Genomic DNA, 24994 nt, shown 5'->3' with positions numbered 1-24994 from the left:
CTTTTACCAGGTATCAGCCTTGCATCACTGATTCACATTCTGGTCTCAATTCCGCAACGATACAAGTTTTTTGTTTGAAAATAATATTCTGAGCAGCGCAAATTGCAAGCTGAATAGCACTTGTCACTTTTACTTTACATTTGCATGTGATACAAGGGAAGCATGTTCCAAATCCCTGTGTTGATATACAGCTGGAGTGAAAAAATGGTGGTGGTGAAAACTCACCATAAATAACCATATTCTGAACAAACATGTTACAAACACTAAGAAAAAATAGGCAAGCATTTGCTTTTTGGAGCATGAAATAGGTTAGCAAACTTAAACAGCTGCACATGTGAATGTTATAAGTCAGAAGCCTAGAAAGGTTGAAGGACACCATTACACAAGTTACATTACACAAACTACACAAGCCTTCCAGACTGATGTTAATTTTCAGCCTCATGTAATTTTACTACTACTACTAATAATAACAATGACAATAATAATAATAATATTAATAGAATAGGTATTGGCATTCAAATCCAGATTTAGATCTTGAAATCAGATTGGAAAAATGTGGATCAGTAAATCTAACTTTGGGCAAAAAATTGTACTTAAGCAGTTTGCACATTTCCTGGTGGCAAGCAGGAGGAGTCTCCAACTCATCCGTGCATATGCTAGTAGCTGCAGAGGCACCAGCGTTAACTCTGAGTGTCTCTATGCTACGTTTGTTGTTCTGGATCAACTTTTTTAGAAGAGAATCAAAAGTAAACATGTAATGAACTTTGCTTTCTTTTTGACATATTCCTGACTTGCTGTGTACTGAGTCTGTATTTTTAACCACGTGTATCCTTGATGTCAAAGTGGAAATAAAATCCACCGCTTTTCAAAGTGTTCGGGCACCGTTATTTGTAACCATTGGAGGGGGCAACTCGGTTTTCAGTGGCAACCGGATGAAACATCACAACAATATTTTCTGTATTCATTATTTGTGAATGAATGTTTCGCAATTTAAATAATGAATACTGGATATAGTAAGCTGTTAAAAAACATTTTAGTGATAGTTGCAGGTGACAAAGCATTTTTTGAAAGATTTTTCCAGAGACCCGCAGGTTTTTGCTGTTGAAGCTTCCGGTGCGTCTCAAGTGTGGAGACCCCCTGTATTTCACTGACAACTGACATGAAAGTCTAATGGACAAACCGTGAACCATGAAATTGATTGAACATATTTATGATCAGGGAGGAAAATCCCTTCATATTTTGGACACTTCAAGTCAACTTTGCACAAACAGTGTCTCATTCATTTTGTTTTATATTTTCAGGGTAGAGGTTTTAGTGTGTCATCGTGGTTTACGTCTTCATTGTAACTTAAATTATGTGGAGACACTGCAGCCTTGAATGTCCCCTCAAAAATGAGATAATCACATGTTCCACCAGTGCAGCCACACACGAGGCCACTCGAAGAGATACCGTTTGCCGGAGAGATATGGTAGCTGAATCATGTGACAGGATGTCAGAGAGCAGCAGAGGCACGCTGTCTGTGATCAAACTAGAAACGCACGACACAAGCTCAGAGAGATCATGTGAAGCACCGTGCAGTCAGCGTGTGAATTACTAAAATAACTTACCATAAATGTTGAAGTAATTAAGAGCTCTCATTCACTCGTTCACACTCTCGCTGCCTCTCGCCGTCTTGCACACATCACTTAAAATTGTTCACATGCACACCTCGTTACGCTGGTGTCACATACAGGCACTTTAGTGCTAAATTTGTCCCCACCAGTCACTGAAATCAAAGTTACACCTTCGCCAAGAGTGATACGTCCTCTAGAAAATCATGTCACATCAATTTTTGGGGTCACATTTCCTAGTTAAACTTTCATTCACATCATAGTAATTTCAGAGGATCAACTTAAGAGTTTTGAATCAGCACCTCCAGTATTTTAATCATCATTGAACATAAGATGTGTCAGATTTAATAGCCTACAGATGCTTTTTCAGTGTTTCAGATACATATTTAATCATCATTTAGGCAAAAGTAAGTATCAAGTGGGACAATATTAAAGTAGTCAGACATCAGAGTCGGGGCCAGAAAATCTTGATTGGGACGTCACCATAAAAATCAGAAGGCTATGGGCTAAATGCATGATGTCAAAGCCATTTCTCGGGACATTTCAGCTCAGTATCTGTGAATCCATCTAATAAAAATCTGTGCTTTATAGCTTTGGGGTGCTTTTTCGCATGCCAACAAATGTGCACATTATCCTCATATGTGTACATCAGGGCCAGCATTCTCACGCCTGCATGTGCAGTATGCATGCAAACTGTACAACATATGCTCAAAATCGGGGCTATAATTTGTTCTGGACCAGTGGACCAATCTGAGAACAACAGAGAAAAGAGCCAACAGATGTCATGATACTCTTTAGGATTAATAAGTGGTGTATAAACAGCTAAGACTCCCACAAGCCACTTCTCATGAAGCTGAAACAGTTTGAGGGGAACTGTATTTGGGTGATCAGAGTTACTGATTACCCAGCAGGGCCCCAAGTTGAGGAAGGCGCAGTGAAGCTTTCTGAACTGAGAGGCCTTTTGTAGAAAGTGGCTGTAATCAATATTTTTATATTAGCCGTGGATCAAATTACTACCTGTAATGTAAAAGAGGTAGCGTGCAGTGATGCACCAACACAGAATAAGCAATTCTGCAGTTATTCTTAGCTCCAAGGAGGAATTTAGCATCTTTTAATTCATTGTTTTAGTTTTAGGGCTCACAACTTCACTGTTTTTGTTCACCTCTTTCATTAGAGTTGTCTCCAGATGCAGCAGGCAGCTATTTCCAGTAAAAAAGATGAAAACAGAGCTAAAAAGTAGAGTGAATATTGGACTTAAATTGTCAAATAGACATGTTTGGCAACTTTATAAGGAGATAATAAGTCAATGTTGTGTTTACAGCTTATTGTGCTGCCTCCAAATGGCCAAAAATCAAATAATGCTGGTATAAGGTGTAAAAACAGTTTATGACTATTGTCATTTTATAACAACTTGACATCAAGCAGGACAACATTAACTGTCACATTATTTCTTATGGCGACTTGACAATTTGACATAGTCAAACCTTAAGAAAATGGTTAGCTTTATATTTTAGCATTGCATTAAATGTCATATGTAGCACATGAGACCGTGTCATGACATGTCATGTACATTTTCCTAAAAGTCCTCTCAAGGTAAATCTCAAAGACGCTGAGCCACATCAGATCATTTCATTTCAGTTCAGGTTCACATATTTCTTAGCTAAACTTAGCTACACACTGAATAAAACTATTTGGGAGTCTCAGCTATAACATGGGATTCATTAGTACATGTTTACTGTGCTCACTAATCAGAGTTGGCGCTTTACATGCCACAGAGCAGACAGGCCCTGGCCTCAAAATGGATGAAAATCAGCAACAGGCTTGAAGTTTCTAAGTGTTTTTGTTACTCATGTGTCTGTTTTTAGCAGCATTGTATAGCTGGATGGAGAAGTGGAAAGAACGCAGAAGCAGAAATTGGCTGGAAAGCAGTCACTGAACGGCTGGAGGGAGGCCATGAATTTTAACACTTGGCTTTCTTGTATTTTCTCTTCTTTATAGCAGCTTTGTTGATGCTGCAGTCAGGGGATTAATACAGGCTGGTTAAACGGCTGTTTTGGAAGGTAGGGGTATTAAAGCGCTGGAATTAATAGAATTCACCTTTTAAAAATTCCTTCCGCCTGAATAAAAATGTCTGAGTCTCCTAAACAAAACAAATCATGTGTTTGAAGGTTCAGATGCCACAAAATGTGTAGCAGTGTTTATTTATGGGGTCCTGTGTGGTTTCCTTGGACACATTTCCTTTGTTAGGGCCGTGATAACCCCTCTGTGTCCATCAGCACTCTTCTGTCTATCTGACCGTGGGAAAAGTTGAATGGGAAAGTCTTTTTCCTTCAATTCTTCTACCCTCTTTGGACTAGATGTGTGAGTGTGTCCTAAAATAACAAATCGTATCTGACTGCTGCACGACTGTTTTGTCTAAAATGTCCTTTTAATGGTGAACACATGGCGGTGTCTGTGCGCAGGATCAGAAATGCACACCTTGGCTTTGTGATTGGTCTTCCTTTGCAAAAGAAATATCTCCCTTTGAGAGAAAAACGGTGCCTTTCTTCCCCTGCAGTTTTTGCAATCATCTCCTCAAACTTAATGGACATCTGACTATATTAAAATATTTCATATCACATTCACCCCAGCGGGCATGAAACCCAAGCTAAACCTGAATCAACACGCTATATGTGTGATTTCTTGGTGTCTAGTGCTGTAATTCTGAGAGGGATTAGTTGGTAAGAAGGGGAAGTTGGTGTGATTAGGGTACGCTCTTTGTTGTGGCTTTAGGGTGAGTGTGTGGGAGGACATCAGACAGTCACTTGAGGCGAGCTGTGGCTGCTCTCTAGCCATTCTTCGCCTTGGCAGTCTGGCTGGCTTATTGTAAGTGGCTGGTGCTGAATTTCTAGACAGTAGCAGAATGGGGTTCAGACATCTTTGTCTCTCTGCATCTGCATCTTAAAGGGTAATTCTGGTATTTTTAAACCTGGCCTGCAGGCCCTGTGTTTTTTTTTGTTTGTTTTTTTTTTTTACATAGTTTTGGGTCTAAATAACTGCAAAAAGTTTTGGAATTGGTCCAGTAGGTTGCCTCAGCTGGCAGTCGCTAAATTGGCTTCAGTGTAATCCTTGGGGGCAAATGCACCCGTCAAAGTAAGTCCGCTAAAAACGCTTGTTTTAGGCACGGAAAGGTTCAGATTGTTTTTAGTGTCTGACATTATTATGGAACAGATTCCATCAGACATTTTCAGACAGCCCTTCCCAACAGGGAACTTGACTCGTTACATCACTTTCTTCAAAGCCACCATACTCCTTTGACAAAAACAGTTATTTTACTTGGCAGAACATGGGAGATGCTGGTCTACTGCTGCCTCAGTCTGCTAGTTATTTGTGTTATTGTGCTGCAGGTAGAATCTGCTCATAGCTAAAATGAATGAAATGATTCGTCGACAGAAGATAAAACTTTTTTGAGTTTGGACTGTTGATCAGACGAAAAAAGCCTCAGATGTTACTGTGGGATTGTAATTGCCATTTTTCAATGTGTCGGATATTAAATAGTCCAAACACTTGATTAATTAAATCCATAATTACTTGGAGCTCAAAAGTAATCTTTTCAAGAATGAAGGGTCAAGGCATCACAGAAAATTGCAGTAAACTCCTTCAATCCACGTGTAACCAAACTGCATTGGATTTTGTTACCTTTTGACAAAGATGTTTCTTCCTGTTTCCATTCATTGTGCTGAGCTAAGTTTACCAGCAGCTGGCAGGAGCCTTATTACAGTGTAGACATACAAGTGGTATTGATCTTTTTATGTAACCTTTGGCAAAAAAGTGTTTCTCACAAACTGTCAAACTATTCCTTTAAAAATATAATGACCGGTATACAATATCACCAATACTGCATGATTATATATAAGTGTATTTTTATCTATAGAATCTTTCAAAAGTGTTTGCTTTTATTTAAATGTCTTTCATACTTTACATCTGTTTTATTCACCTGGCTGCAGGGAGAATTTCTCCTATAAAAACATGGAGCTGGATTGGATTGAGCTTCCCAGTAGCCTGCAATGAATGTCTGCCATGGTTTAGACAAAAACGTGTCTCCTATGCGTCCCGTCACACATGCCAAAAAACGTGTTAAAATGTACTCTTTGCAATCTCATTGGCTGACCCTGGCAGGCTGGCTGTGTTGTTGAAAGGCTTAAGGGAAGATTTGGAAAGAACAGAAATTCATTTTGACTGCCAAGATTATGGGTTTTGTGGCGCAACATCAGAAGATTAAACATACAGCACAGTATACCACATGCAACAAGACAAACACACATACCCAGACAGCGCTGGCGCGTGATGTGCGGGGATTGTAACAAACTGCACTGTTAGAGTGTTGAGAGAGAAGACTACATATGGACCTGATTAGGCGAGAGACTGGGGAGGCTTCCTGACATGTTCCCATCACCATGGCAGTGTGTGTGTGTGTGTGTGTGTGTGTGTGTATGGGAGACAAGACAGTGCAGCGGTTTGTCAGTGAGGCAACATTTCTGCTGTTGTGAATAGAGGTACTCTTTGCCTGGAATTATTGCTGGGAGCTGTCGAGAGGGGACGCCCTTTAAGTGCGAGACAGAGAGCAGATGGGAGACAAAAGGAACGGCAAATTAAATGAGCGAGAACACAGAGAGACATTAAGGGCGGCAGAGATGTACTGTGTTTGAGTAATCCACGCCTAATTTCAGTGAAAGGAGGGTTAAGAGAAAACAGGGTCCAGCTGACCATACAGACAGGATGAGGGGGGGAGGAGGGAAGGGGGTGTTCAGAGACGTGTGTTTCTTGGCTTCTGGCTCAATAGAAATGGAGAACCGTACCAACGCCCAGCTCGTTCTCACCTTAATAACATGGCCTGCCACTTTTTCCTTTCATTTCCTCCGCTTTTTTTTTCAATCAAGTGTGTATTTTCCTTTCTGTTCTGCGTCAAGTAGACTCTGTGAGGACAAGGCTGCTTTTAATGGAAAGTCTTTGATCCAGCAGGTAGCCATGTATATAAGGAACTGTACACTCTCTGAAATAAGGGTTCCCATAATGGTTCTTCCTTAAGGGCTGACATTCTAGCCAGAAACGTTTGCTTCTGAAGGACCCGTCTTTAAAGAAAGAGTTTGTCAAGATTCTTTGTACGATTAAGGGTTCTGTTTAGAACCTGTTTCATCCAAAGGACCCTTTTTGGAAGAAAGTTCTTTCAAGGATTAACTTGAAGAACTCTTTCGTCAAGGGTTCTTTGTACAACATTATACAAGGGTTCTCTGTAGAACCGTCTTGGTGGGTTCTAGATAAAATCTTTGGAATATAAAAAGGTTATTGGTAGAACCCCCGGGTGTGTTCTTGTTAGCAACCTTAGAAGGTGTACAGGTTCTGGATACCCCAGAGAACCCCCAGAGAATTTTCTGGGTGGAACCATTGCACCATACAAGGGTAATGAAATATAAAAAGGTTCTCAGTAGAACCCTCTGAGTGCGTTCTAGAAAAAAACTGTTGGAATAGAAAGAAGTTCTCTGTAGAATCTGCGAAGTGTGCTCTTGTTAGCACCCTTAGAAGGTGGAAAGGTTGTGGATAGGACAACCAGAGATGGTTCTGGGTGGAACCATTATGCCAAAGAAAGATAGAAAGGTTCTCTGTAGAACCTCTCATAGGTATTGATGGTTCTAGGGATAACCCTTTATGTTAGATTCTAGGTGGAAATCTCTTAAAAAAAGTTCCAAGTGGAACCTTTATAAAAGGTTCTAGTTAGCACCTTTATTTTAGAGGTGCTGTGAACTTTAAGCCAGTAGAGAGAAACTATTATCTACATCTGTGGGTGGTTTCTGTTGTTTTGCTCAAACGTAGCTCTGGTCTCATTGTGAGTGGGATCAGGGTGGTCCGCCAGAGTCAGTGTTTTTGCAGGCAGGCGCACAACCATCACAGGGACATCCTGAACCTCCAGGCTGAAGGCTGACACTGAGCTGCGCACCGAAAGGTTTGAAGTTAGTGCCAATCATCCAGGTCGACCCCCCTCTCCCCGCTGGGGTCTGCTCATACTCAACATCACTGGAGATACCAGAACTTATTTCCTCTCATCCATTGTTGTGTATAGAATGAAAAAGCACCCAGCACACATTTCTGTGTATCTAACAAGCTAGATATCTATCACAATAAAGGAGGTGAGTGTGTTCACATCAGATAAAATGTTACATTCATTCTGCTCCCCGTCAATCACCTGACACCTGCAGGAAGGAACTGCAGCATCTGTCAGGAAATAATCCCGAAAATATATCCATGTGTATGCAAACACATCCATGCCTTCCATCCTAGTTTCTTGGGTTTGACACTGTGAAACAGTGGAAATAGGCTAAAACAAGCCTTACATGTTTACAGCCATGCTAGCTGCCATGTAAGATTGTACTTGAATGCTGAATACCGAAGTATTATTATATTCAGGTTTTTTAAACGCAGGTAACGAGTTTGCCTCTGTGTCTTTCTGATGTGCGCTTGAAAGCTGAGCTAAGCTCATGTCTGTGCAGGAGAGCAGAGAGAACGAGGTTTTTAAAAGTGTCTGGGTGTTCAGTTCTCAGTACTTTTGCAGTTTGGAACTCTCTGTTGTTTTGAAGTGTAGTTTCTCTCCTGTGCCACTGTGTTTACTTTAATTTATCTGCTTTATTGTACTGTTTCATGTTCCTGAGAGGAGTCATGTTAAATTACTGCTGATGAAAACCCAACATTTGCTGCCTCATAATGAAAGCTTTTCATTGACAAAATACCGGGGAACTTTTCTCGTGAAGAATTTATAGGAAATAAAATGTTCATCCGCTGTTCAGATGCTCAACTCAAGATGAGTGCATCACCAGTAAATGCACAGAGCTGATGAACTGAGTCAGACCAAGTCAAGCGATGTATGAAAAAGGAGCAAGAGTTGTGGGAGCTACTGGAGAGGCAACAAGCCTTCATTGTCTCTGCCTAAAAGGGGTGAAAATTAGCGTGTCCACCTTAATGCCCCCCTCTTGTGGTATTTTATGACCTCCAAAGTGGAATTTTTCTGAAAACTCAGAGTTCTTTAGCTGTTAAGTTGTGGTGTTTGTAGTTTGTCTGTGTAATTTTATATGTCTGAGGAAAATGTTAAACACTTGATATTCCCAACGTCCTCACCTTTACATTATGCCTTTGCATTCCTTCCGTTATGTTTTGCGCTTGTTAGCTTGCTAAATTGTTAGTCTTGGTGGCTTCCAGGTGTCAATAATTTTGATGTTCATGTTGTCTTTGCCTGGTAGCGGTGTTCTCACACCTTAAACACTTTAACGCCAAGCACATTGTATACAGGACTTCCCATGTGTAACGATGAACTTACAAGTTTCATTTGAAGGCAGAAAGTAAGGTTTTCCTTTTCTTCTCCACTCTGCAGCATGAATATTGTAGTCTAGACTCCAGAGTGAAGTGGAAGTAATGTGAACTAGATGTAGATAGCAGTAAAGAGGTTTTAACTTTAAAAACGTACATCAGGATTCAGCTGCTTATTGAATTGTAGATATTCTAGCCCCGTGAGAGAATAAGAATGAAAGATATTAACTCAGATGCTCTTACAGCTTCCCTCCTTTTGCCTAAAACCTGGATGATCATCTGAGATCTGTTGCAGTAAATGAACAGGGAGCTTCTTGGACTGCACTCAGTCTGTGAAAGCCCCTCGTCCTGCTCCAATGCCAAAAGAAACAGCAGCCATCTAATTCATTTTCAGGCCGATCAAATCATCAGATTATGGTTACTTTGGCCGCCAGCATATGGCAGTGGAAGCCCCTCACATTCTACCAGCCGTGTTCATTGAATCACATGTTGACATAGTGCTGATGCTGAGCAGATGTGTGATATAAGGAGGACGTGGTGTGCAGACCACCTCCCATGCACCCACACACTCGCACAAATGCACTCACAGCAGGGGATCCCTCCCCAAAACTGCAGATTAACCATAGCAATCAGTATGAGGGCTCTTCAGCTCCCTGAGCCCCAGATTCTCCTCATGACCCAAGCGGTAGTTAAAAATCTAGATGCCATATTAGCTCCCCAAATCTCTCTTCTCACGCAACGGCCTGGATTGTCGTTACTGAATTATTACTGAACAGGCTACGGCAAAGGTGTACTGTAATAATGCATGAGTTCTCAAGCACAGATACCACACACAACACAAAGAAATCCATTTATCAGGAATTCATACAGTTTGAAAGAAAGTCTGTTTGTTAAGACAAAATGTGCTTCTTGTGTCGGAATAGTCTCTGATGTTTTCACAGCAGTAAATCTCAGTTTTGCGTCTAACCACACCTAAATAATTTAGCACACCAATGATTTGGCATACACACAAGCCTCTGTGTTTTCTGTTTTAACTGATTGCTGTCTTCTTTATCTTATTTCGTTCGTTGTTTCTCTTTGTTGTGAAAAACTTAAGATCAAGTGTGTGCTAGTCAGTTAATTGATGTGTTTTAAAATATTTGATTAACAGAACAGAAATTGGCAAATATCTGGATAATATATTAGTCAAAGCTTTATGCTATTTTTTAATTAAAAAATTCCAAATGTTCTGTAGGTTCTGCTTCACAACTGCAAGGATTTGCTGTTCAGTATCATACATTTTTAGAGTGTTGGCTGGACAAAACTGAAGACATCGCCCTGGGCTTAAGAAGATTGTGATTGTGAAAAAATAAGATTTTTCATTGTCTTCTGGCTTTTAATGGACCAAACATTGAATTACTTGAAGATGGAGTAAGCAATTCTGCAGAAAGATACCCAACCCAAAGCATCAGCATTTGTCAGCTTGGGAATGTGACTCAACAATTAACTGCCTTTCTCCAGAATTGCCTACCCCACCTTTAATTGAGAAATAAATCTGCACATTACACAATCATGAAAATAATTGTCAGTTGTGGCTTTGATTTGGCATTTGTAGCAGCTGTAGCAGTTTGAAGAAAAACTGAAAACATGAAGAGGAGCTATAGCCATTAAGGCTGAACAAACTGTCCAAAAAAAAAATTAGCTACATGAATCAAAAAGCCTTGCAGATGAGAAGAAACTTTAGATTAAAGTTAAGAGACTAGAATGAAGTGAAAATATTTTTTTCCTCAGCAATTGCTGCATGCCCCTCCTTGTAGGCAGAGCTGAAGTCCTCACATCATGCTCCCACTAGCTTCAGTGTAATCTCTCATGTCTTTCATTTGTCTTTGAGAACATGCGGCTGGACTTTTCTTTCCATATTTTAAGACATGAGCATCTACAACAGCAGTCAGAAAGTTAAACAGCAATATATTGAAACCTACACTGCAATTAATTGAATTAATTAAAAAAAAACAGCTCTGAATTTGTGGCCAACACTCTCCATAAAGGTTATTTTCCCAGTTTTTCATCCATAATCTCTGTTATCTAACGTGTCTACACCGGTCTACCCTTTCTGTCCTGTCACACTTGTCTAACTAAACTAACTAAGCCCTTTTCTTATCTTAAAACATACATATTTCATTAACAACAACATGACATTTACTATCCTGATGTACACGTATGAATTGGACCACCTAACTGAATTGGATTTTGAAAGAGGTTTTCATATTTTTGGAAAAGAGGCTTCAGTTTCACTTTATCTCTATTCCTACATGGCTTGCGTATTTTTTTGCACATGCATGTTGACTCCTGTGATCATGACCTTTCATCCACTATACCATCAACTCCTTCTCCTCGCTTTGTCCTCTGTGCTGACATCCCAGCATTCCTGCTTCGTGGCTCACAGCCAAAGTGCCTCTGCAGACGTCCACACCAGACTCTGCTGCCACATTGTCACATTGTTTTATCCAGCATCACAGATGCAAAACAGGTTAAAGGCAAGCAGCGGCTGGTCGGATGCAACATCTGTGTATACGCCGTTATACATCACACTTCCGTTCTAACAGAGTCATGTTGGGCTTACAGAGCGGTGGGGAGGGCGAGTGTGTGGGATTAGTGCCAGCTGGCTTTAGTGTCTGTGCTCCTGTGCAATTCTATCCACATGGTCTGTCTGTCTGTCTGTCTTTATGTATGACCTGGGCTTTAATGCAGAACATGTCATCGTCTACAGTTAGAGGGATTGGGAGCGGCGGGTTTCAGATTAGAGTCTAGATCCAGAGGAAGTTTCCCTTGCCCTCCCGCTTTCCCTGCATGTGTCCAAGAGTGCTGCAGGGCCAACCAGGGTAACAGGGTTATCTTTTTTTAAAGCTCACCCACTCTAAAAGACATTACGGCGGGTAAAGTCACCACTTTAAAGCCAGTAGATCTGGACAAATCCGCTCTCACTCACACGAGTCAGTGAAAACTGGGACCGCAGCCAGTGTTAAGTGAGCGTGGGATTTTCACTCTGAGCTCCATGTGCTGCTTTTCCTCTGCAACTGGATACTGGCTTTAGAAAAGTCCTTAAATCAGTTCTCAAGGCCTGGAAATTGGATTTTTTTTTCCTTTGTATGTCCACTAACAAATGACTCAAACACTTGATGTAGGTGTTGTGGACCCTGTGTGTGCAGAAGCATCCCCGCATTAGTTTAAATGCCATCAAAGCCTCTGGTTTCAGTGGGTGGCCGGGGACAGTTGTTAGTTTTGGGTGTGAAGAGCAGTAGGGGATTTACTCCTAAAAGTAGATTTTGAGGGATTTTGTTTTTAGAGGGGGGAAATTACTGGAGCCTCTTGTTCTTCGGTGCACATGTTGGAGTTTAAACCCTTTGGACCCTCTCAACCCACTGACAGCTACGGTGGATTTCTGAGATCTCATATAGCAGATTTCTTTTTAGAGGTCACTGAGGTTGAAATGGGTTTCATCTCTGCACATTTAGCTCACACACAAATTTAAATCAGTGCCTCACCAGCTACAGGATGACATGACCCTTACATGATCTATTTTAGTTTGCTATAAAGCAATGACTCACACCGTAATTGATTTCAGTAGATTATCATTCAAGCGTGTTTGGTTTGAGCCGATACGGAGGCAACGACCAGCTTTGGCCTCATGACTCGCTCTGTGCTTGCTAAAGACACTCAACTCATTTCCTGAGTGAGTCACAGAAGGTCACAGGGGGACGTGTGTTAATAATGTAATTGGTGGACCACCTCTGTAGAGGAGACCCCCACCACTAAATAAGATTGTCCACTGGAACAGAGACATTTGCACTGGTTTTATAGTCATTTCTATTATTAAATGTGTGGTTTGAAAGACATATATCACAGTAGATCCTGTAAGAGAGACCTGGATGGGAGGATAATGGAAATGCTTTGCCATTCATGGTGATAGGCTTAGATTAAAGGGAGCATCCTCTGCTTTTCATTAGATTTGTAATGAATCAAGATTGTAATCATGCATGTAGGTAGTGGATATCTCCATTAGCTAATGCATGGCCTCAGGCAAATGGTTGACATGGAGCTGCCTGTTGCTGGCACATCGTCTTCCTCTGAGCAACATATTCAAAAAGACAAAGAATAATCCTAAAATTAGGTCTGCAATGAGGCTGTCAGAAGTTTTCATTCGATAATACTTTTTCAAAACCATGTTTCAAACAGTACACTAAGGTATCCAAAGTAACAAGGCCGTAAAAAAATCTAATTCAAGATAATATAATCATTTTTGTGTGAGCTCTGTCATGCCAGTTCATGAATGAACTGAAAAATGATGTACTTCCTCAGGCCTTCTAGTGCCAAGATGTGTAATCACATCAAACTTGGAACAACATAGTGGTAGTAATGACCTTTTAAAGTAGATATGTTGACCTTTGATTGCAGTTTCTCCTCAGGGTAACCAGCAAAATACAGAATTAAATTGCATCAACCCCTCAGGCTTTGTCAAAATCTGACTGGTTAAATCTTAGTCAGACATTTTGATGTTTCATTTTGATACCCAGTGAATTGTTTCGCATTTCTTTTTTGCTGAACGATTGATCCCACTTTAATGGCTCTGTAAAATACTGTATGTAGCTGCAGTCAGTAGACTGACTGTTAGCTTAGCATTAAGACTGAAAGCGGGGAAAAACAGCTTGCCTGGCTCTGATGTGCTGTTTTTTTTCTTTTGTTTATTTATTTGTTTATTTGTTTTTTGCTAGCGGTCTCCCCTTTTCCAGTCTTTCTGCTAAGCTAAGCTAAGCTAAAGAGCTGGCTGAATTTACCTGACAGATATTAGTGTGGTGTCAACATTCTTAGCTAACTAAATTTTAGCTTTTTCTAAAATGTCGAACCATTGCTTTAAATTTTAATCCTTAAAATCCATCATAAAAATGCATCTCTCAGGTTAACTTTAGTTGTGTTTAAGATTAGATGGACAGATGTAAGCAATTTGCCCCCTTAGGCCAAACATTTAGAAAACATTCCTCTAGTAGAACATTAAAGAAATGTGTAAAACTTTTTAAGAGCACTAATTGGCTTCAGAGCTACATTCAGAGTGCTCACAGTTGTATTGCGTAAGTGCTGTGAGGATGCCGGAGGTTAGCAACACTAATTAACAACTTTATTTCCATACTTCATACTACAGACATTGTGCATTTGCTTCCCTCTCTTGTCTATTAAAAACGTGGTCCACAAAGGAAATCCCTCAGCTGTTTCTGCCGCTGTTTACCTGACCCTCATCACGCTGCTTCAGGATTACACAACTAGGTTAGGAAGCGCTTTTTGTCTCTTGTGTTTATGTGAATACCATCTATAACAATACTTGGCTCCCCTGAACGCAACTCTTTTACAAGCTGTTGAATTAAAAGCGGGCGCTGCTTCCCGCCTGTGAGGGAAAATAACAAGTGATGTTTTTTATATATATATATATATGTGTGTGTGCGCATCTCCTTTAGCAACATGTAGGCACAAAGCTGCCGCTGTGATATTAGATGTGCCATTTTCCTGTTGAGAGGTTTACGTTTTTCTGCCTCTAAGCTGGCGTAATGAAGCGAGATTGCACAGGCTCTCTGCTCTTCAGAAAGATGGAAAAAATTGAGAAAGAAAGTGTGCGTCAGTGAGAATGAAATGGAGAGAAAGAGAGGAGTGGGATAAAAGATTGAAAAACAAGATTGAGACAGAAAGAGTGGAGAAGAGGGGGGAGGAAACCCCCCAAACAGAAAGCAAGTCATCCTCCCCTCGTGCTTGTTTTTTGCCCTGAGCTCTGAAACCCTCACGGCCTGGGAATCAGGGTCGTGGGCCGTGTTAAATTACCAAATTCACATTTAATGAAGGAAAACTTAATCTGGATTGGTTTTATTAATAGAATTTCCCCCTGAGCCAAGTGGAGAAGGAGGGAGGGGGCAAAACACTTTCAAGTGGAATAATTAAGACCCTTCGCCTCCTCTCTTTCTCTAGTTAATTAAGACGAACATGCAGGCTCTAGATGTGTGTTGCTCCAGCTGAACGAGGTGAAACAGTCAACGCAGCAGCCCTGTCACTTAACTGCATGTGGAGGAGGAGGAGGATGAATCCTTTTTGATTTTACATCTCTGGTTGTGAACTCCTGAGGAACTTGTGGGTACTAGAGTGGATTTAAGGCTCTTTTCTGCTTTCTCTCATCTGCAGTGAGCTGAGCGGGTGATATGGCGATGTGAGCCGTGTACAAATGAGAGTTAAGTTTTATTCTTTTCATCATGTGTTTCAGTTCCTGAGGATCTGTCTCTGGAGGAGAGGGATGAGCTGTCAAACATCCGTCGCAGGAAGAGAGAGCTGCTGGATGATATTGAGGTGTGTGTTTCTGCATATGATCATGTACAGCATGTACAGTAACTCAAGTGTCTGTTCAATGTCTTGCTTTTATTATATTTATGCAACTAATTTTAATATGATTCTGGAAAAAATAGGCAAAAAATTTCTGAGCCTATCTCTTGCTGCACTGTTGTTCTATTTGCATTCTGTAAGCAATGCAAATTGACCCACAGTACATCTTTGCACACCCAGTTTGCTCACAAAACGAGACGAATTTTCCACTGCATACAATGCATTGTCGTTTTCAAGCGGTTAACCTTTTTTGAGGTTTAACTTGAGAAAGAAGCCGACTGTGACACGTCTCGCTCTTTTCTTTCAGAGGTTGAAGTTTGAGATAGCTGAGGTCATGACGGAGATCGAGCAGCTGACGTGTGTTGGAGAAAGGTAAGTCACTGAAGCCAAAATGCTGATGTAGTTAGTGTATTCCATGTATCTAATACAGCATTTTTAAGTGCTTAATGGCTTGAAAAAAAACTATATAGATTGTACAGGTGTGCTGCGTTGCACACATGTAGAATGTATTACAATCCAATACAACAGCTCTGCCATAAATTCAGCCTCTACAATGGTGAATCTAAAACGATCAGTCATTAAAGAAATCAATTAAATTTCATTTTCAATAGGCTGTATTGGCATGACATTTTTTGACAATAAAGATATTGAAGACAAAGAATGAAATTAACAATAATAATGTAAATAACAATAGTTTAAGTAAAAAAGTAACATAAGTCATCAGGCTATTTGGCATCAGCTGTGGGTAACATCCATTTGTAGTATGTAAATTGCTCCTCAAGTCATTAAAATGCACAAATTCCCAGAAAAAAATACAGAGAGCAGCCCTAAATAACACTTACACTGTTTGTTACTTTACAGTTATAAATAGCCAGCAGTAGAATAATGGCTCTTAGTTGACTCATTGCCTCTATCTTAGTTGGTTTTGGAATTTGCATTTTAATGTAGGTCGGAGACGTTGAAGGCAGTCGGATTACAAAGGCGTTTTGTGTTTTGAATGACGCAGGCTGACAGAGACTTCGCTGGAAACGATGTGACTTTATATGATAGCAATATCTGGTTGCTATATCTACCTGGTTGTTTGTATAGATAAAATATTGACTCATTACACCTTTTGTTTGGCAAAATGCTAAAGGCACCAATCTATACAATATCCTGTATACAACAGCCTGACAAGACTGTGTATATTACCCATCCAACAGCTGCATAAAACAAACAATGACAGTTTGTGCAGCATATGTACCCCATATAAATCAATCAGGCATGTTATCCATACGTAAACATTGTGCGCTGCTGTTTTGTCCTTTCATCTGTCACTGTATCACCTGCATTACACACACGTCTGAAGTCTGTGTACAATGTTTTTTTGTAGAGTTTGTGTGTCTGTGTGTGAGTGTGTGTGGGCATATGTTTTTCAGATGAGACTCAAACATGAGTGCATATAATGGGAACAACAGATGTGACAGGAAATAATATTCTCAGTTGTGACTATAAATAAAGTATATTGTTGTGTTTGACATCCAAGTATGTGATAGTTGTTTTCAGTGTTGTTTTTATCATTAAAAAAGTGGATTAACTTAATTAAATTTCTACATTTGTGTTTCCATGTTGCAGTAAAACATCCCAGAGAAATAAACAGATCGCCATGGGCAGAAAGAAATTCAACATGGATCCAAAGAAGGTAGTAAACCACCACAGCCTCCAGTGTCTCAGTGAAAGAAGTGATTTTCAGAGCTGGTGTGAAGAGCGATCCATGCTCAGCCATGAAACCCTGTCATTTTCCATTATCCCTCCTCGATTGAGATGAACGGCCATCCTGTTTTCTCCTTTTTCCTCTCCAGGGGATCCAGTTCCTGCTGGAGAACGACCTCCTCCAGCACACCCCCGAAGACATCGCCCAGTTCCTCTACAAAGGCGAGGGGCTCAACAAGACCGTCATCGGAGACTACCTCGGAGAGCGGTGAGACAGAGCATCCGTCAGGTCCTCCTTACATGAGATTCATGCTCCCTCTGTGATTAGAGAAGGGAAATATGGGCTGGATTTATTGATTAAAGAGGGAGAACATGATTGACCTCCTCCACCATTAATCCTTGAGTCAGTGTGGGTGTGTTGTCATATAGCTGGTAGTCCAGCTGCTCACATTTCAGTCCAGACCTCTGGATAATGAAGAGGAAGGGAAGTCGTGCAGCAGTGAGATGGATGGTGTTATGTGATGGTGAGATTACAGAGTTAAACATACTACATGGGGCCAACAGGGACAAACTACGCTGAATCAGAGCTGCAAGTGAGAGCACATCAAAGGTTTAGTGTTTCAAATTTATTGGGCACAAAAACACAGCTTTGTTATTCTCAGCTTGATTTGTAATTCTTCTGTATTTAATTTGAAGTAACTAATTTGGAAAGTTTATTTTAAATTAAAACTGTTTTCTTTAAGCTTGTGAAATGCCTATCCTGATTCCAAATTGCTCATAATTTACATAATATACAGTAATTTAAAGTAATTATCTGTGCTATTTTTACATATACAGCACAGTTTGTCCACTTTGTTCCTCATTGTCTCCAGTTGATTAACAACAACAACAAAAACAGTAAATTGTATTTTATTCTGGAGGGTGGCCGGTTCAAGGCTAGCTGGGAATAAAATACAGAGCGTGGACAAACCTCCTTTCTTTTTGTTTTTTCTAGATTAGACATATGGATTTGCATTTACTGTCAAACTAGAGGGGCTGCTTTCACCCAAAAAGGGGCGGGGCGTGATGCAAGGACAAAGTACCCGTGTGTGCTGAAGTCATGTATAGTTCTGACCTATGCTGGATTTCTGAGGCCAATAACAACATCCATATTTGAGATTTTCAAAAATCTGATCCTGATATATCAACCAATAGTCTTTGTACATAAATATTTTTGAGTGAAGGATCACTTAAAGTTTGAATGCTCTGCAATTTCTCATCAATTAACACCGTTACCAATATATTTATAGTAAGCCAATATCAGCTGATATATATCAATCTATTTATCAGTGTGGCTCTACTTGAGTAATTGGTATGAGTATTGATACCTGCTGTCTGAAGAAAAGCATCACAGCTGCACTCTTTGATTGACAGGTGATCTTTGAGAAGTGCAGAACAGAAACAACTCCACCAATGAGTGATTAGCACCAGAAATGTCACAGGACAAAATGTCAGAGAGAAAAATAAAAGGGGGCGATGAATGAATCCGTATGTTTGGCTGACTGCACTCCACACACACTGAGACAAGTGAAGCCAGTTTTGGTGCTTTGTGTTGGTTACAAACCCATTTTTTCCCTGTAAAAACAAGCCAAGTTATATGTCATTTTGTTTCCTGGCATAAAAAAGCAAAAAAAAAAAAAGTTCTTGTTTGGCAAAAGTTTAGTCTTATAAAGAGGATCTTGATTAAATGCAGAACATTTTAAAATGGACAAATGTCATGTAATAATAAAAGTATTCAATGAATAGCTCTTTCTATGCAGAAAATCACTTCAGATACCAGCGATCTGGATTCTCAAGACTCATCTTGACAAAATCAGAAAAGACTAGCAACTCGACTTTGGCTTTAACACCGATGACTCGTGACTTCACTCATGACGTGAGCCTTTTGACTTGAAAATACTAGATGCCTTACATCAGGTAAAGTGTCGTGGAGCCAGACCATTGTATTTCCTATGTCTGACCTGCAAAGTTAAAAACTGAACTGTGTAAAATAAATGCACCTTTTTAGTTTTTTTTCTCCACCTCAACAGTTTTCACAATTGGAATAGAAACGTATGTACAAAAAGACTTGAAAGTCAAAGTTTAGGATTTGGGACTCGTCAGTCTTGACTTGGGATTTGAGTGCAATGACTTGAGACTTACTTCTGACCATTTCTGTCAACTACAGACTATTATCTTACCTGAGTGCAGGTGCCACTTGTGCATCAGTAAACAGATGAACAGTGTCAGAAACAATGAAACACACACACTCAGGGAGGGTGACTCCTCTTGTTAGCAATAGGCTTTATTCATGGAGGATCATCAAAGAGGCCACCTACCCAGTGGAAATCACACTAAATACAGACTGAGAGTTTACACGCAGTAATTATCACTAATTGAGCTTATGCAAGGAGCAGGACCCTATCATTATATGCTGAGCAGAGGGGGAGATGAAGAGAGGGGAGTGGAGGACAAAAAATAGCTAGAAGGAGGATAGATAGTGGGAGATGGATGCAGGCTGAGTGGGTGATTGACTCCTAATTTACGCTACCAGACCTTTTTATTGTTCCTGTGTAGTTTAGCTTTGTTTGTCACATACAATACACTCACTGTTCACACTGAGAGACACATATATATGCAATTTCTATTACATTTTTTACAAACAGGAGGCCCATATTCAGGTGTCTTTCTAATAAATGTACCTATAGCTGTAATATATATAACCCTCATAAGATAGGATTCATTTTATTTGGCTGCAGACACCAGTATTGGGTAAATTACAGTCACAATCACTCTGTAGAGAAGAAAAGCCCCCAAGCCATCATCCAAATAATCCAAGAATGTTATTGCAATACAAAGTTTGTTGTTTGTTTCTTGTAAGCCAACACTCTCTGTACTCCTCTCAACCTTTCCACAAAAAACACACATCCTAAGTCTGAAAATTCCTGGTTTCATTTGAACAATACACAACACAAAGACGATACAGGCCCAGGATCACAGACCCCAATGTACAACAAACAGGATCAGATAAGCTGTGGCCGCAGACCGAGAGCAGCTGTTGACTTTTCCTCCAAAAGCCCTCCGACAGCCAAACAAACCTCTGACAAAAAGGAGCCTGTGTGGGTTCAGTTTGAGCTGTTTTTCATCAGTCAAACGCACCGTTTCCCCCCCTCAGGGTGGAGAAATACTCAGCACTGGCCAGCTGTTTAAATTGCTTCCAGACTCCACGCTCAGCGGCCGGTATGAATAAGGGCAAAAACATGACAGGAATGCTGAGAAACAGGAATTTCAGGTTGAGAAATGCTTTCATGGAGGAAATATGGTTTTCTCCACCCTGTCCTCTGGGTTCACATTGTGTTCACAGTTATCTCAAATCTTCTCTGAGGTGTTTTGATATCTCCTGGATGATCTTTTTGTTCTTTGAAAAGAAAGGAATGGCTTAGAGACAGAATAATATTGGAAATCTGATTTCTCTCATCTTTCTTTATTTCCACCAGGGATGACTTCAACATCAAGGTGCTGCAGGCTTTTGTGGAGCTGCATGAATTTGCAGACCTCAACCTCGTCCAAGCACTACGGTCAGCAGAATGATTAACTGAGATATTGAGCCGAAAAACGTTACGATGCCCTATGTCCTGTTCACCCTAACTCGCTTGTATCTCCCTCTACTTGTAGGCAATTCCTGTGGAGTTTCCGTTTGCCAGGTGAGGCGCAGAAGATCGATCGTATGATGGAGGCGTTTGCCTCGCGGTACTGCCAGTGCAACCCCGGAGTCTTCCAGTCGACAGGTCAGACACAAAGGAGGCTTCTATCATATAAACCAGTAGTTCCCAACCTCGCATACCCCCAGAGCCCTGTCACATGAGGTCCAGTTCCCCTTCATCAGCACCACCTGTCATGATCCATTTTAACCTGGATGCTATTTAACAATATTAATTACATAAAAGTCAAGTCAGTTTTCTCACAATTCCCACCTTTTGTATCGATTAGCGATTAATAAATTGAGTTTAGCTATGGTTTAGCTATGTTTATCTATGCATCTATGTTTACTATCTATTTAATGCTTTTAGCTAGCTATTTTTTTTTACTTTTAGCTAACCTTTTAATCCATTAGTTTTACCTAACCATTTATTACTTTCATCTGACCATTTATTCTATTACTTTTAGCTAACAATTTATTAGTTTTTTCTAACATGTAATACATTACTTTTAGCATTTATCAATTTTAGCTAACAATTTATCAATTTTAGCTAACCATTTAAGACAGTACTTTTAGCTAACTATATATTATTTACATAGTTCAACTTTTATCTTCTACTTTTAACTGTTTGGACTTCTCCAGTGTTCATGCCATCTCAATTGCGACAGTGTTTGTAGATGACTAAATGCAGATTTCCTCTTTTTTTAATCAAACAATAATTTCATTTTTTTCTTAAATCAGTTAAGCTAATCTTTCCAAGTGCCCCACTGGAAACTGAAAGTACCCCCTGAGATAAGTACCCCTGGTGTGGTGGTAATCAGTGATAAGTCATGAACAAAGTGTGAAATCCAATATATTGGACAAAGTCAATGCACTGCCAAGCAGTCTAGCCTAATGTGCCAACAGAAGTACGGCCTGAGGCTCTGTGATGCATTGAGTGATGGCCTGTTTGTCATGCATTTCAATCATTAAGCCCTCAGAGTTACTGTAACTGCAGCTCAATGAGGATTAACCAGATTACAGTAACTACAGATCCCAGCTCACTGCAGGAGATGAATTCAAAGTAAACAACCAGCAACAAACAAGGGACATCAATTATTCAGGAAGACTCAACCTGGCTGAGTGATACACGGTCTTGTGATAAACAAAGCCTACAACTACAACAGTCCTTAATAATTAAAGACGTTATAGCGCAACCTATTGTGTACAAGATTGTTGAGGGTGCATCTGGCCCAGGGAGGGAATTTTGTTTCATCAGGGGACAAACTCCCTGCACAAGTACAGATTTAGCAAATTCAAATGCTGTTATATAAAATGTAATACCATGTTTTTTGTTCTTTTTTAGAGATATTTGTTCTACAGGCAGTGATGATATGCAGGATGAAAGCCTCAAAAATGGCATGACTTGTTATCAGATAAGCTTTTGGCCTTGTCACGTTTCCCAAAACTATAACACTGTCAGACATATTAATGAAATATTTTGTCAGTGTCTCATGCGCAATCTGTGCAACACCAGGCATGCATGTCTGTGTGTGTGACCGTTGTGGGTACAGAGCAGAACAGCAGCTTAGAGTCATGTGTGTAACAGTAACCGCACACTTAGACCATAAAAACAAAATAAAATCATCAGGGATCTTTAATTACCAGGAGAATGAGCAGCCCGCTTTTCGCAGTGCTTCATCGTGCTCATCAATTTTCTGATTACACTGACATTCCTCTGGCAGTTGCCAGCACCTCTTGCCCCATAGTACTCTCTGTGTGTAAAGCTCCTCTATTTTTTATAAAGACTGCGTGTTAGCAGGCAGACAATAGGCAGCGCAGGACAGCCAGGACCAAAGTGTGTCAGTGAGAGGAGACAGACTAAGGGGAATGAATGATTCATTTACAGGCAGCCAGTGGCCCGTGTGTGTCTGAACATTAACACGCAGTGGAGAGACTAAAGCCCTGCCCCCATCCTTATTTTTTATCTCACTCATAACCACACACATTTTTCAAATTCAGTGCAAATTCCAAGTTATTATAAATTAAACCTAGCTCGCTCAAGTATAGCAATGCACTATTAAACAGGGAGAGGCTAAAAGTATTTTCTCAGCCACTGAAAAAATGCTTCTAAGTTAAATATGCACACATCGATTGGCCCGTGACCAAAATTAGACAGTTTTCAGCTTGATCAGATTCCATGCTGGTCAAATTTATATACATGCACTACACCATAGTTCAGGACAAGATATGGAGGTTTGTTAATTATGAACACAATTTAATTTCCCTCTAATGAAAAGTTCAAGTGTCAGTTATAGATCTTAAAAAGAAAATCAGATCTGGCAAAATCAGAAATCTGCGGGTCAGACTTTTAAAAAATGGAAATCAAAAGCGACCAAAAAAATGCCAATCGGTGCATCTCTACTTTATTTTTATAACAGAAAATATAAATTTGAAATAATTACTGCTCACTTCCCAACCCCCTTTTCTATCTATAATCATGGCAAAATGTGTGGGACGATACGGAAATGGAAATGAACACAAAATGTCACCATATGCTGATGACTTTCTGTTATATATACTGAAACCTGAAAATGTTGCACCACACGTGCTAAAAATGGTTTGGTTTCCTGGCTAATGTAAAATGTAAATCTAATTCAGTGACTAACTATGAGAGTTATGGTAATTGAGTCCTATTTTTGGTCTCGGTTGGCAGCTCGTGTTATTGTTATTACTTGTTCCATCTATAATGTGTGCTGCATTGCATGAGTAATTTGTAGCCTGCAACCCTCTGACATGCAGTCTGTATGTGATAATTACTGCACCCATACAGTGTAGATATAGATAACTAAATACAGATTGCATGTTAATACCAGGTATAAATGGTGCAGACTATTACACTTTTGTAATCTATTTGATTCCCTTACCGTTGCTCTCAGATACCTGCTACGTGCTGTCATTTGCTATCATCATGCTGAACACCAGCCTACATAACCCCAACGTCAGAGACAAGCCCCCTGTGGAGCGCTTTATCTCCATGAACAGAGGCATCAATGAAGGAGGAGATCTGCCAGAGGAGCTTCTCAGGGTGAGGATTTCTCTGTAATGTGTGTGTGTGTGTGTGTGTGTGTGTGTGTGTGTGTGTGTGTGTGTGTGTGTGTGTGTGATGAATGATCTCTGTGATGGTTCTGTCACACCTACTCCACACCAAACAGGCATTTCCTCCACTGTTTACCTTTGTGATTAATGGTTTTTGCTCCCCCGCCCACAGAACCTTTATGACAGCATCAAAAATGAGCCCTTCAAAATCCCAGAGGATGATGGGAATGATCTGACGCACACATTCTTCAACCCCGACAGAGAAGGCTGGCTCTTAAAGCTCGGTATGTGCATTTAGAGTCACAAAAGTAACCTTGATTATGTTGATTTGTGTCACAAGAGCCTCAACACCAGTTTGAGGAGCAGTGTCCTCCATTTCCCTGCTGATGAGTGTTTGTGTTGTTTGTTTGTTTTTTACGATGGGTGGCCATGTTGGAGGTCAACAGCTCTTGGGCAACAATGGCTGAAAATAGCTGTTTCTGTTACTGTGACATTAAGTCCTACTTTTTTTTTTAACAAGAAAATATGTAAGATATATACTGACAGATATGAGCTGATGCTAACACCAGTTTCAGCTATAAAAAGTTTTCAACATTAACTTTAATTTTGGTGGAACAGCTGTGATCAATGGATTTGTTCACCAAGTAAATTTGCAACCTTAAGAAAGCTATCAATAGTGGTGTCATACCATCCATTTTGATAAAACTGTGCTCTGCCTGAGTATAAATTGCTTCATAAAACAGATGTTGAGATGTGGCATAGTTTCAGTCATGAGAGCAGAATTAGGGAAAGAGTGTGAAAGTTGTCACCAAGCCTGCAGCGCCACTTGATTTGAGAGAATATTTAAATTAATTTAGCTTTGCCACTGTCTGGTTTGACCAGGTGCTAATTCCTGCAGTTCTTTGTTTTTATTACCTCTTCTTGCTGGTGATTCAGTCTCGAATATCAGCCAGCTGCGTAACATCAGCATATTAGCATTGTTATTATGAGCATGTTTGCATGCTGATGTTAACATTTAGCTCCAAGCACCGCTGTGCCTAATCCTGCATTCTTATGGTGTCGGAGTAATAGGAAGAATTAGTTCCTGACTGGGATTCATATGAACACCCCCTCAAGTTGAAAAAAACTTGGCAAGTCTGCAGAATTTTGGTACACGACTTATCAAGTT

General features: G+C 40.2%; 1 protein-coding gene across 1 annotated transcript in view; it reads left to right on the top strand.

Moving 5' to 3' along the window:
• The window catches only part of LOC146311782 (cytohesin-3), a 39486-nt gene that overhangs the window by 2183 nt on the left and 12309 nt on the right, over positions 1 to 24994 (top strand). Inside the window, exons 2-9 of the mRNA XM_084740534.1 lie at positions 15223 to 15305; positions 15646 to 15710; positions 16953 to 17019; positions 17180 to 17298; positions 20546 to 20626; positions 20724 to 20836; positions 23667 to 23815; positions 23999 to 24110. Of these exons, the coding sequence (XP_084596660.1) occupies positions 15223 to 15305; positions 15646 to 15710; positions 16953 to 17019; positions 17180 to 17298; positions 20546 to 20626; positions 20724 to 20836; positions 23667 to 23815; positions 23999 to 24110 (789 nt within the window). The remainder of the gene's footprint in view (positions 1 to 15222; positions 15306 to 15645; positions 15711 to 16952; positions 17020 to 17179; positions 17299 to 20545; positions 20627 to 20723; positions 20837 to 23666; positions 23816 to 23998; positions 24111 to 24994) is intronic.

This window comes from Lutjanus erythropterus, chromosome 17 (assembly GCF_056507025.1).
Source record: "Lutjanus erythropterus isolate fLutEry1 chromosome 17, fLutEry1.hap2, whole genome shotgun sequence".
Taxonomy (NCBI): domain Eukaryota; kingdom Metazoa; phylum Chordata; class Actinopteri; order Lutjaniformes; family Lutjanidae; genus Lutjanus; species Lutjanus erythropterus.
Note: the sequence above shows the minus strand (reverse complement) of the source record. Positions and strands in the feature narration are given on the sequence as shown.